Source organism: Callospermophilus lateralis, chromosome 9 (genome assembly GCF_048772815.1).
Source record: "Callospermophilus lateralis isolate mCalLat2 chromosome 9, mCalLat2.hap1, whole genome shotgun sequence".
Taxonomy (NCBI): domain Eukaryota; kingdom Metazoa; phylum Chordata; class Mammalia; order Rodentia; family Sciuridae; genus Callospermophilus; species Callospermophilus lateralis.
Window position 1 is genome coordinate 32,135,558 of NC_135313.1, and position 14,186 is coordinate 32,149,743.

Consider the following 14,186-nt stretch of genomic DNA (forward strand, 5'->3'; position numbering starts at 1 on the left):
TCAACAAACGAATGAAAATAACAATAATAAAAACCCTACAATTTTAGGGCTTCCATAATAGATTTTATTTTTCTTGGTGATATTAGGGATTAAATCCAGGGGTACTTTATCACTGGGCTACATCCTAGCCCTATTTATTTTTTGAGAGAGGGCCTTGAACTTTGATCCTCCTGCCTTAGCCGCCTGATTCTTTATGATTATAGATGTGCATTGCCATACCCATCTAGAACTGAGAAATTTAAAAACTGGTCTTTGTGTCAGATAAGGATGGACTTTTAAGCCAGATTAAGTTCTGGTTTTTCTGGATTACCATCAACATACTATAAAACTCAGTTTGTAAATTTCAGTTTCCTCATCTACAGAATCAGTGTAATGAATCCTTCTTCAGAGGAATGCTCAGAAGATTAAAGAGTTCTCTCATATTTCTTGGCTTCTTCATTTCTAAAGTCCTTTTACTTGACTCTGTTACAGCTGCCCATTAGTATGATACTACTCTACCTCTACTAGTACCTCTAGAATATTCTAGACTATTCTACCTCTAAAATCTCATATTTAAACATTCCATTCTCTGAACAATATCTTAATTCTTCCAGGCATTTTACACAGGTACTTTGCTACAATAATTCTTCACCCTCATGTGACTGTAGTCAACTGATTCCTGAATTTTCTTCAGATCCATTACTTTTCCTTAATAAGATTCTTTCCCCATCCGGCTTAGATTCCATGGTCTATAATTTTAGTTTCTCTTAAAAGTATCATAAACTCCTTTGCCTTTGGTTATATTCTGCTGCTGAAACTCAACTCTGAACGAAATGGCTTCCTATGCCTATATACAGAAAGTCAGTGCCACTGAAAAAAAACTCACTACCAGTGCTGATACCAACCTCAACTAGAACTTCACCTAGAATGTTCAGCAATTCTTTTACTCTATTCAGAATAATTTCTTATCTCCATGTCCCTCAAATTCATACCACCCTTCCTAAGACCTTTCCTAATTCTCACCCTCACTTGTACTTAAAAAGAGAAGCCAAAAGAGAGAAATCAACTTCCCATTCTACCACTTTTACTATGTCTGCAAGTCTCTATTATCTTAAAAACACCTTCTCTCAACCCATACTCTCTTTATAGACAATTCTTGAAAAAGTGATTCATATTATCTCTACTCCTTCACTTATTTCCATTCATTCTTCAATAACTCTAAAATGGCTTCCTCGAAATGGCTCTAATACTCAAGTTTCTAAATCTGATACCTTTTCCTCTCCCTTTCCTTCACCAATACTCTATTCTTTTGCCTAAGCTCAGTAAATCCTATCATTAGTCAACTGCTGAAAGTACAAATTCAGAAGTCATCTTAGATCATTCCAACTCTTTTGTCCCCTATCCCCAATTATTCAATCAATAACCATGGTCTTTAAATTCTACTTTTAAAATAACTCTCCAATTTGTTTTCTCCGAGTATATATACAACCAGCTGCAGTCTATACATTTTACTACACATTTTCATCAGTATAGTAAAATGGCCTTCTAAATCTGTTTCGCTTATATAGTTTTAACTCTAAGCACTGTCTATGCTAAACCCACACCAGCCTTCTTAAAGGTGTTTCTTAAATGTGACAAAGCTCTTCTTGCTTGGTTTTCACAAATGTAATTCCTTTGATTGAAAAACTTCTAGTCATTCTTTAGTTTTTAAAAGTGACACTTTTAAGTGTCAATCCCCAACTTTTTGTTCTGTCTATATCACTAGTCTAGTCCCACATAATTTTGCACAATTCTTCCATGGTACTTTTCAAAACAGTAATTAATTAGAATATACTTGTTTAATGTTCTTTTTCTCTTGCTAAACTTTAAGTTTCATAAAGTAAAAAACTTACCCAATATTTTTTATGTCTAGCATTTAGCACGATGACTTACATATATATAGAATAAATGAATAATGCTAAATAATTTCAAAGCCATTCTGTAGGCAAAGATTAATAAGTAGAAGAATAAAAAACACTATACTATATATGGTTATTCATTAATTGATTCTAAAGCATTTATTTAGGTACTAACTGTTTAGCAGGCATTATCCTAGGCAATAGTTATGTTAATTTTAATAAAATATAATCCTCTCTGAAAGGCTCAAATTACAAGAATATAGTTATGTAAACAACAGCTTTCTATGTTAAATGCAGAGGTAAATATAAAAAAGAATGAGTAGTTCCCTGAAGGTGAAGTTAAGGAAGCACTTAAAACTGGAGATTGTTATTTGAGTAATAAAGGGAGTTGGCCATCCAGAAGATAGAACACATGCAAAAAAGGGTTGAAATAGGTTTAGACTACTGAAAGACAAAAGGAATAAGAACATATGAGAAAAAGCAAAACATTCAAAATAAATAATAGTTCCAAGATCAAGGTATCTTATGGTTATTACTATTGGAATTATATAGCATTGTAGTTTACCATGCTGGTAATCAGCCTTTATTTTCAGTCATAAAGAAGTATAAATGTTGGGGGTGGAGTTGTAGCTCAGTGGTAAAGCCCTTGCCTAGCATGTGTGAGGTACTGGGTTCAATCCCCAGCACCACATAAACAAACAAATAAATAAAACAGAGGTCCATCAACAATTAAAAAAAAAAAAAATTAAAAAAAAAGAAGCCTAAGTGTTAAATACCAGAGAAATTTAAATAGCCAGAAATATTTTGAAATATCTCAGAGTTGCTTTTTGCTTTTTTGGGTAATGATTTCCTTATCTATAAAATTTGATCATATAATATTTTAAGTTTCTTCCAGTTTTTACATCATTTAATTTTATATTTTAAAGGCATTCAAGATAACATACCTTCTGCAAATGTAACTGTCACAGTCTCTCTGAGAATATTCCCACTATCTGTAGTCCACTGAAGCTGAAATAGGAATATTTATTTAAATGAAAATAAAGTAGTAATAATGCAAAAAAACTTAAATCATTCATACAACTGTCATATTTTATTGTCAAACTATATTTGTGTTTCATTCTATTACTCTCTCTACTTGTTCATATTCTCAAAGCACAAGTATACTTTACTATACAAATATATTAGGTTCCTGAGTTTGGACAGCAATTATTTGTATAGCAAATCTGTTTTATTTCTTGAGTTTTAGAAAGGAAAATTGAAAGTTTGGATGGCAAGAAAATAGCAGTTCTTGGGGCTGGGATTGTGGCTCAGTGGTAGAGTGATCACCTCGCATGTGTGAGGCTCTGGGATCGATCCTCATGAATCACATAAAAAAATAAATAAATAAAATAAAGATTTTTTTAAAAAAATAGCAGTTCTAGCTTTAAAACATTCTAAATATTGGGCTGGGGTTGTAGCTCTGTGGTAGAGCATGTGTGAGGCACTGGATTCAATTCTCAGCACTACATATAAATAAATTAATAAATAAAGTAAAGGTTCATCAATAATTAAAAAAAATTCTGAATATGTTCAGTTGCTGAATTTGGGAAGTTAGGAGAACAAAGGATGCCACTCAAATTTTAATGCCATAGTCACTTCCTGCAATGTAATTAGTAGTTTTTAGGTAATTGTAGTAAAATTTTCTTGGAAATGACTAGTATTTGGGGAAAATACAGTTTTAAACTATGAAGTACAATTGATATTCATATTTGGCATATGGAACTAACATTTATCACTTTATACATTCAAGTCTGAACTATTTAATTTTGCCCTTTTTTAAAAAAAAATGGGGGCACCAACTGTGGTTTTGTACACCTGCAGTCCCAGCACTGGGAGGCTGAGGTAGAAGGATCATTGCAGCTTAGGAGTTCTAGACCAGCTAGGGTAAATTTAGTGAGACTTGTCTCAAAATAAATAAATGAATAAATACAAAATGGGGAAGAATTTACTCAATAAAAGTCTACTAAATAAGTATGAAATAATTTCCATAGAGAAAAAAATATTGATTTTAAAGTGAAGATTACTATTTTTAGTATACTCAGATTTGGAAATCTACTGTTTCTTCTCTTTGTGACAATAATTTAAACAAAATTGCAGTTACCACCTGATAATTTATGGTTTACATTTTAAGAAAAAAAAAGTCACTACTGTTTCCCAAGTCATAGTTATTCAGATGGTCTAATAGTAGCCATCTTTATTAGGACAAATACTAGAGAAACTGAGAAAGATTCTCTCATAAAACAAAGAATTGTGGTTGTGATCATACCGTTGCTGGAATAATCTCTGAGTTATATACCATATCTCCATTTCTCAAGGATTTCTGTACCTCATGGATGTGATTTTTTATATCATTTACAGTTGGAAAAAAAGATAAATTATGCCTTTCAGGTACCTCATCAGGTTTGAACAGTTCTCTTTCCACAAATTTCCTGTGGAGAATATAAAATAGAACAAGAATATAAACTATTTAGTAATATACTTGTAGATCAAAAGAGAAAAGTTCTCTTTTAGCATAAATTTCTTTAAAGTATAATTCACAGTTCTATAACCATTTATATTTTCCTACTTTAAATTTTTCCATACATTAAATCATAAAATTCATGCAAGTTAAATTTTCATTGGTTAAATACCTATACACATCAGAGTGAGCTTTAACAATTTTATAAATTTAATTTAAAGGAACCATTATTCTCAGATTAAGTATACTATTTTTAAATGATTACTGTGTCAGGCACAGTATTAACCAAGCATTTCCTTTAACTTTTACTATAATCCTATGTCATAGGTACAGTTTAATTCCCACTTCACAGATGAGGGAACTGAAGAATGCAGAAGTTAAATAATTTGCCCAAAGTGATGCCCCAACCTAGTAAGTAAAAGAGCTTGGGCCTATATCCAAATTATATGCATAATTTATCATGTTATACTGCTACTAATATATGAAGTATCATGTGCTCAAATTTTACAAGTAGAAAAAAGAGAAGATGGAAATGGAAGGCAATATTGCTATGTAATTATATAAAAAATAAGTACACACAAAAAAATCATAATATACAAAAAAATCATACATATGCTTTGAGCATTATATGCAATGGGCCAAACTGCAGGGTTGTATTATCTGACTGTTCTTTTTTTAAAAATGTTTTTAGTTGTTGATGGACAAAATGCATTTATTTTGTTTATTTCTATGTGGTGCTGAGGATCAAACCTAGTGCCTTATACTTACTAGGCAAGCACTCTATCACTAAGCTACAACCCTGGCCCTGTTTTAACTGTTCTTTATTTTGTGTGTGTGTGCACCAGGGATTGAACTCAAGGACACTCAATCACATCCCTAGCCCTACTTTGTATTTTATTTAGAGACAGGGTCTCACTGAGTTGCTTAGTGCCTTGCTTTTGCTGAGACTGGCTTTGAACTCATGATTCTAAGCCTACTGAGTCACTGAGATTATAACCGTGTGCCATGGTGCCTGGTTATTTGACTGTTCTTAATGAACCTCATTTCAAATAGTCTGAAATACTATTGCCTAGGTTTGGTAAACAGTGGGTGATTTTACCAAATTTGGCTTTGTTCCAAAGACTCCTATATTCAAGACAATAACTAAGTAAATTAAAATGTTCACTATAATAACAATATTAACATAATAATAATTATCAATAAAATTAGGCCAGAATATCAATAAAGCAGCAATAAAATTAGACCAGAGTACTACAAATAAAATTTCATTAGCTAAAGAACTATGCAAATTTTTTATTATAATAAGATATAACTGCATTTTAAATAGTTTGAAATAAATATCCTTGCCTAGGATTTAAAATCTTTGGTTCTACAAAAGTTTTTTTTTCTAAATATATAATTCAATTCATATATCATTTAAAAATAGTCCAATCTGCCCAATATGAAGTATCTCAAAAGTTATAAAGAATTATAATAAGCCATATTAACTATGGCTTGACAACAATGGAAAATTATTAGTTCCTAATTAAGAGTATTTTAATAAGCTAGTAAGCTCTATTAATTATTTATTCAAATAGCAGATATCCTTGAAAATATCTGTAATCTGAAGTATATTATTTAAAACAATAAACAAAAATGAAAAATGTCAAAAGAACAATTTGCATCTACTGTACCTTAGCTGTTTCCTTACTGCATATACTTGTTCTATTCCCTGTGATACTAATTCTTGAATTTTATGGGCTACTTGAGGATGCAGACGTGATGGCAATGCACAATTCTCATCTCTAACTGTAGTTTCCTCTTCTTCAAGAGAAGACACAGGAAAAGGGGAAGGTGACAAAGGGAGGCAGGAAGTCTCTAATTCGTGATACTGATGAGCTTGCTGTGTAGGTAACTGTACATACCACCTGACAAGAAAGTATTTAAATTATTAAATTTAAATTTTAAAATCATTTAATATTATTAGATAAATGCAGGAATCATAATTAGGTTAATCATTATGGTATAGATATGGTGTCCCCCAAAAGTTCATGTGTGAGACAGTGCAAGGTTTGGAGGAGAAATGATTGGGTTATAATCTTAACCTAATCAGTGAATTAATTCCTGGTAGGGATTAACTGAGTGGTAATTGAAGTGGCAGGGTGTAGCTGGAGGAGGTAGGAACTGGGGCATAGCTTTGGAATATATAATTTGTCTGGAGAGTGGAGTCAGTCTGTCTGCTTACTGATCATGATGTGAGCTGTTTCCCTCTGCTACACTATCCCGCCATGATATTCAGCCTCACTGTGAGCCCCAAGGAATGGAGCGGGCCTTCTATGGACTAAGACCTCTGAAACCATGAATCTTCAAATAAACTTTTCCTCTCCTAAAATTGTTGGGTCCTTTAATCACAGAAGCAAAAAAGCTGGCTAAAACATTCACCAAGAAGAAAACAAAAACTCATCAAGAGAAAGAATACTCTTTTAAGAAAAATTATATATGATTATGCCATACTGAATAAAGTTATTTTGGGGAGACTGAGGGTTGAACCCAGGGGCACTTTACCACTGAGTTATATCCCCAACCCTTTTAAGAAAAGATTTGATGTTAAATGGTCTCACAAAGTGCTTAGGGCCTTGAAATTGCTGAGGTTGGCCTTCAACTTGCCATCCGCTTGCCTTCGTCTCCTGAATCACTGGAATTATAGGCATGTGTCACTGTGCTTGTCTTATATTGAATATAATTTAAAATGACTTCTGCTTAATAAGATTACCTTTAGACCCAATTAAATAAAAATCTTTAAATATCTTTATAGACTTTCACTATGGCAGGATGATGCATGGATTTAAAAAATACACGAAAAGGATATTATAAATTTTTAAATTTTTTTTTTAGATGTTGATGAACCTTTATTTTATTCATTTACTTATATGCGGTACTGAGAATTGAACCCAGTGCCTTACACATGTGAGGCAAGCACTCTACCACTGAGCCACAACCCCAGCCTATAAATTTCATATTAAGCAAATTTTACTCCCAAATACAGAGACAACATTGTAAATCATCAGTCTTTAAACTCTGTATTTTCCGGCTGGGGATGTGGCTCAAGCGGTAGCACGCTGGCCTGGCATGCGTGCGGCCCGGGTTCGATCCTCAGCACCACATACAAAACAAAGATGTTGTGTCCGCTGATAACTAAAAAATAAAAATATTAAAATTCAAAAAAAAAAAAAAACTATGTATTTTCCCATTTATCAAACATTTGTTCCATATTACATTTCTGTCATTTCCCTACCACCCATCAATCAACCAGAGTAGATTTTAATTCAGAGTCTATCAAGACTGAACTGTATGGGAAGATCTTTCCCCACAGGAGCTCAATATACTGTGGCTACAACATTCCCAGCTCCTCCTGCTCCATGAGCAAGAAAATGAACTAAAAGGTGAATATAAGTCTACTGAACATCAGTATAAAAATAGTTACTAGGAAATAAACTGATCTCGTAGGATACTGTTTTAATAAATATTTTGGCACAAAATTCTTATATTCTGATATTAAATAAAATGAAGTCTACTTTAAGTTACATACAATGTTCTCCAACTTGAAGGATCTAACTAACTCAATTCACTTCCATACACCTGAAAAGTTTTTATTAAAGATCACACAAGGGTTTGGAAATGTAGCTCAGCAATAGAGCACCTGCCTAGCATGCATGAGGCTTTGGGTTTGATCTCTAGCATTGCAGGAAGAAAAAAAAAAAAAAAAAGAAAAACTAAGGTCACACAAAAACTATTTTCCCTACACTTGATCTCATAATGTGTTACCTACATTGACACAAAGCAAAGTAAACAAGAAAGCTATTATTTCTTCCTAATTAAAATCTGAAGGATAAAATAGAATTTCTATATTTAGGGCTTAGAATTCATTTCTGGCTGCCAGAGTAATCAAAGATGGGTGGCTACAGTGGTTACAAATTCTACTCATTTTAATAAGTATCTGACACAAAATACTAAATATATAATAAAACATATTACTAAATGTGTATTTGTTACTTTTACGAGGGGCATTACATATGGGTGTATGGTATAATTCTTTGGTTCAAATTATCTACAATTATCTATAATATTACAAAACTCTACAAATTATGCAAGGAAAATGAGATGTCTACCTTATAAAACGATATCTTTTTATTTTTTTTTTCTTTTCTTTTTTCTTGCAGTGTTATGGATCACACCTTAGGCCTTGTGCATTCTAAGTAAGTGCACTACCACTGAGCTATACCCCTGGCCCTAAAACCATTTCTCAGTGAAATCATTGAAAAACAAAATAATGTATCTTACAAAAGAATTATTGGAAATGGAGCTAATTAATTAGTAAATAAAAGAATTATATAAATGTTATACCTAAGAACACCACCAGCATCTACCAAGTTCTTCTTTAGCATATTAAAAGCTTTCTCCTGTTCCATTCTGATTATTTTCTTGTCAATTTTGGGGTCTGTAGGTACTCTATATTCAGGAAACTTCTGTACCTTTTTAATGTAAATCCTTTATTTAAGAAAAAGAAAAATCAGTTTCATTATATTATAATCACAAGAAAATCTAACTTATCAACCAATGTTTAAACATTTAAATTTAGAGAAAGTTCAATTTATCTAGAAAGTATCCAGAGGCTTATGAAAGATAGGCCATGTTTTAAGTGCATGATACTTAGTAAATTAACAATAATTAAGACTTGAATAAAAATGACCAAGTATTTTTAGGCTTTTTTTTTTTTTTTTTGGATTTGCCTCTTCTCATTCTCCTGGAAGCCATAATTACCTTATGCCTGGACTGCTTTAATGGCCTTCTTGTAGACTGCTGTGTCTCCAGTTTTCATTATTTATATTCACTTGATACATCAGTACCTCAATAATTCTTCACATTTGTATTCCTCTATTGAAGAATCTGCCTGTTTTTTAATCAAGTATAAATTTCTTGGCAACACTGAAGGCATTCTGAATAATTCTACTTTATTTACCTAATCTTACAATTACTTCAAGTAATTCAATTCTTGTCCCATGAAGTTCATCTTCTCCATGTCCTGTCCTCCTCTGATATGGTATATGCAATTGTCCCATATCTTAATTTATATGGTTCTCATAGACTGCAATATCTTCCCTCTAACTTTCTAATCAAATTCAATCTAAATTTCAGCATCTAGGTTAGAATGCACTTTCTTTCCTGCTATGAGTTTGCATGAATAGATTGCTTTTCTGAGAACCTACAACAGGTAGCTAACCACACATTTCCTATTATCTTGTTTTTTCTCTCTTTTTTAAGCTGCTTAATCTTTATATGTTGTAGGTGGACACAATACCTTTATTTTATTTTTATGTATGCTGAGGATCGAACTCAGTGTCTCTCGAATGCTGGGCGAGCACTCTACCACTGAGCTATAACCCCAGCCGCTATCATATTTTCTTAACAATTTGTTTCCTGATCCACCCCAATAATACTTTCGGTTGTGTGGGATTAAGTAAAATCTATTCCTCTTGAATTTCCTCCTCCTTCTGACACCGAAAATAGTTTTTGGGCACAGAGTAGATACCCTAAAAGTACTTAGAGAATGATGGAGAATAAAATTAGTTATTTACATCTAGAGGTTTTCTTCCCAGTTAAACCTTAAGTTTTTGAATTGCTTATATTTAAAATGCATTTTTTATCTTATAGTCATGCTTGAATATTCCATAAAGTTAACATGAAATTAAATATGAAATGCCTCTAAATGGTGTTTTAAAACTTCTTGAGAATGCTGAAGTTTGTAATATAAGATGTTATGCTAATAATGTTTCAAAGATCAACTAAGGCCAACCATTATATATTATCATTTGTCTTATTCTGTTTTTGTCACAGAGTCTTGCTATGTTGCCCAGGCTGACTTAGAACTCCCGGGCTCCAATAATCCTCCCACTTCAATCTCCCAAGTAGTTGGGACTACAGGCATATGCCATTATACCCAGCTCATATTATCATTTAAATTTTACTTTGCTAGTAATTTTAAATATTTATAATATCTAAAAGAAAAATATTAGTTAAAATCTTTCATTGCTTCATATTTTTCATTCTCACCTAGAGTAATAACTACCTTGTACCCATGTTCTATCTAAAACTTACAATGTTAATTTCATACATTACTGGTATGAATGTATTAGTAAAATCTCTTTAAAAAACAATTTTGCAATACTTGCCAACATTTTAAAATGATAGAACTTTGCTCCAGTAATTTCATTTCTAGGAATTTATCTTACTGATAAGCATGTACAAGTACACAAATATGTATGATGTTGTTAACTACAGATTTGTATGCAGCAATAAAGAATATTTTTCATAGCATATATATCCATCATTAGAGAATTAATTAAATAATGCACCCACAAATGAAAATATTACATAGCATTAAAAAGAAAGAATATTCTTTTGTACATATCATTACATTCACAGTGGTATGTAGCATGATATCTGTGCACTAGATATAACTACAGGCTTTCAGATTGTAAATAAATTAATGTGAATTCATAGTAGTAAAGAAGATATACTATCATCCAACTTTAAGGGAAGAAAATATTTATGGGGATAAAAGGTGAGATACACACAGAATACCTTTGTAAGATGACTTTACAAACTGGCCTTAAAGAGGGACACAGAGCAGAAGTGAGACAGAACTTCAGATTCACTGTATACCTTTTGGCCTTATTTAATCTTAACAAATATGCCCATATTTTCAATTAAAAAATAAGGACTTAATGAAAAATAAAAGAAAATTAAGCTTACCTGGCTGGACAAGTAGCTTTGTAGAGCTGACATGACCTGCTTTCCTGCTCACTGATTTTTTTTAACTGGAAACCTTTCCTTCTTGGCCCGTACTGACACTCCATTACCACAGCTCTACTCCCTGTAGGCCAAAACCAACTATTGATATTAATTCAAGTGTCTACTCTATACACTAGATTAAAAATAACTAGGTAAAGACAATGTTAAAATCTATATTTTTAATTATACAAATTAATGGAAAGAAAACATTAGTATGTTTTACCAAGATGTACAAACACAAATTTAAAAGTTTATTATTATAGGGCTGGGGCTGCAGCGCAGTGGTAGAGAGCTTGCCTAGCATGTGTGAGGCACTGGCTTCAATTCTCAGCACCATATAAACAAAATAAAGGTCCATTAACAACTAAAACAAAAATTTTTTAAAAAGTTTATTATAAAATTTAGCAAACGTCCGTAATTATGGTAAGGAAAATTGGCAAACATCACATTTACTGAATGTCTACTGATAACGTAGACACATGATTTTTAGTAATAATAAAATGAACCACTTTATGTAAATAGAAATTCGCAAATGCTAGATTTGGTTAATAATGATATCGCTTAAAATTTTTATTTCCTTTTATAATTATTTATTTTCTTCTTTTTATATGGCTGTTAGAATCCTATAGTAAGCAGCCTCTCAGATGGCCCCAAGGATTCCTGCCTCCTAGGATTCATTGCCTTGTGTAATTCACCCACTCTACCCAGTGGACTGGATTTATCAACTTACTTCTAGAGAACGTGGCAGAAGGGACAGGATGTTATTTTTTTTTTAAGTATTTATTTTTTAGTTGTAGTTGCACACAATACCTTTATTTTATTTATTTATCGTTACATAGTGCTAAGGATTGAACCCAGAGCCCCACACGCCCTAGACAAGTGCTCTACTGATGAACCACAACCCCAGCCCCAGGATGTTATTTTTGATATTAAGTTAAAAGACCCTAACTTGCTGGAGGGATCCAACATGGCGGCGGGCAGAAAGGTTGTGCTTTTAATGCACTCACAGTGATGGGGTCATAAAGTCGCAAGGATAACTCTTGGATTCTACCAACGGAGATTCTCCTAGGAAAATTGCACTGAAGAGAGACCGCCTGGGAGCTACTAGGATTTTTTTGAAGCATCTGTGTGACCGGGACGAGTGGGACCCTGCCAGAGATGCGGAGTTCCAAATCCACCAGCCACAGTCCGCGCACCGCGGGCACAGCTGCAGATCCGTCCACCCGCCCGCAGCCAAAGTGACTGGGTCCTGCTAGACGCCGAGACACAGCTTGGCAGGAAGAAGTCTTTAACCAAGCCTCCACAAGCCAGGAGCTGAGGCGAACCGGGCCGGACCAGTCCCACCCCTCCCCTCGGACACTCCAACAAGGAGCCTGGGGCCCCGCCATAGCAGAGAGGTGACGTCATCGGAGTTCAGCCGGTGGAATTCCTTCCCAGCAGAATCCACTTTAGCAGGTGCGTGACTCCCCATACTGATACAAGCAGCCAGGAAAATTCATTGACTTCTCAGGGGTCGTGTCCGTAGGGAAGCAGAGGGGATCCCAGACCCCCAGCCCCACATATCACCAGCGGTGAACCCCAAGGTCTTAGCCACCAGTTTAGCACAGCACTGGGGCTTAAAAGGGGCACGCGGTGGGGCTGCAAGTGTAACTAGATCTCGGGGAAGTCACTTCTGGGGAAAAGGACCTGGCTGGCAGGCTGGCAGGAGGAAGGGGGTTAAGAGCTGGAGAAGTGAAATGGCTCTGGACTGACAAGTCTGAGAGACCCCCAGGAGACGCCCTACAGAGATAGCTCTCGGCAGGTAGAGAGCAGACGCTCCGCTTGGAGGGCACAGCACCGCCTACTGGAAGAGAGGAAGGTGGATCTCTAAGACTTTAATTTTTGTTGTTGTTGTTGTTGTTGATATTTTTTTTCTCTCCTTCATCTCTCCCTGTTCCTTTCTCCCCTTTTCCTTCTCTCTTTCTATCCCATTTCAAGTTTTATTGTTCTTTTCATTCCCCTCTAATCTATCTCTCCCTCTATCCTTTTTTCTTTTTAACAGCACCTTCATTCCCCTAACCCCCAACTCTCATCCCAAGCATTATATCTTCCATTGCGTGTAATTGTCTAAATGCAAATAGGTGAATGTCTCGAGGCTGTCTATAAGACTCCTAAATACCTAGCTACTACCAACACCCTGATCCAATTGCCTGGTAGTATCCACCTTCAGTGGAGCAATCTTCTAAAGTAGCCAAGACATACTAACCATCGTACCACCAGAGCACCCAACCTAAACATATAGTCCTAAGAACAAACAGCAAAACATTATATGCATACAGAACCTAGAAGCCTTATATGAATTGAATGAATCAGCTTTAAAGTACAACAAAGCCCAACATTTCTAGGCATAATCTCCCACCACAAAAGAGAGACAACAGAGATATACAAAGCCAAAACAAATGTATAGGAGAAAGCAGTTACTAAGCAGTCAAACAGAGCTGGAAAGCAACGTGAACAATATGAAAAAACAAGGGAAAAAAGGGTTACAAACAATGCAGGACAACCTAAATATACAGGAGGACCTAGAAGAATCAGAAACATGGACAGGGAAAGAAATCAAGGCATACCTAATTCAGATGGAACAGAATATTAGAGAAGACATGAGACAGCAAATCCAAGCATTGAAAGTATATTTTGAAGAGGAACTAACCACACAAATTCAATCCGCAAAGAATGAGCTTTATCAGGAGATAGAGGTGTTAAAAAAAAAAATCAAGCTGCAATCATAGAAATGCAAGAAACCGTAAATCAGATTAAAAGCGCTAATGAGAATATTACAAACAGACTAGATCAAGTAGAAGTCAGAACATCAGATAATGAAGACAAAGTTTATCAACTTGAAAAGAATATAGTCAACACAGAAAAGATGCTGAAATCTCACGAGCAATCTATCCAAGAGACATGGGATCTCATCAAAAGACCAAATTTGAGAGTCATTGGGA

At 34.2% G+C, this 14,186-nt stretch overlaps 1 protein-coding gene across 2 annotated transcripts in view; it reads right to left on the reverse strand.

Moving 5' to 3' along the window:
• Carf (calcium responsive transcription factor) overlaps positions 1 to 14,186 on the reverse strand; it is a 67,134-nt gene that overhangs the window by 5,771 nt on the left and 47,177 nt on the right. For both annotated transcript variants that reach the window (XM_076866887.2, XM_076866888.2), the window contains 5 exons: positions 11,167 to 11,287; positions 8,758 to 8,901; positions 6,048 to 6,281; positions 4,183 to 4,345; positions 2,822 to 2,885 (listed from right to left, as the gene is read on the reverse strand). In XM_076866887.2, coding sequence (XP_076723002.1) covers positions 2,822 to 2,885; positions 4,183 to 4,345; positions 6,048 to 6,281; positions 8,758 to 8,901; positions 11,167 to 11,287 — 726 coding nt within the window. The remainder of the gene's footprint in view (positions 1 to 2,821; positions 2,886 to 4,182; positions 4,346 to 6,047; positions 6,282 to 8,757; positions 8,902 to 11,166; positions 11,288 to 14,186) is intronic.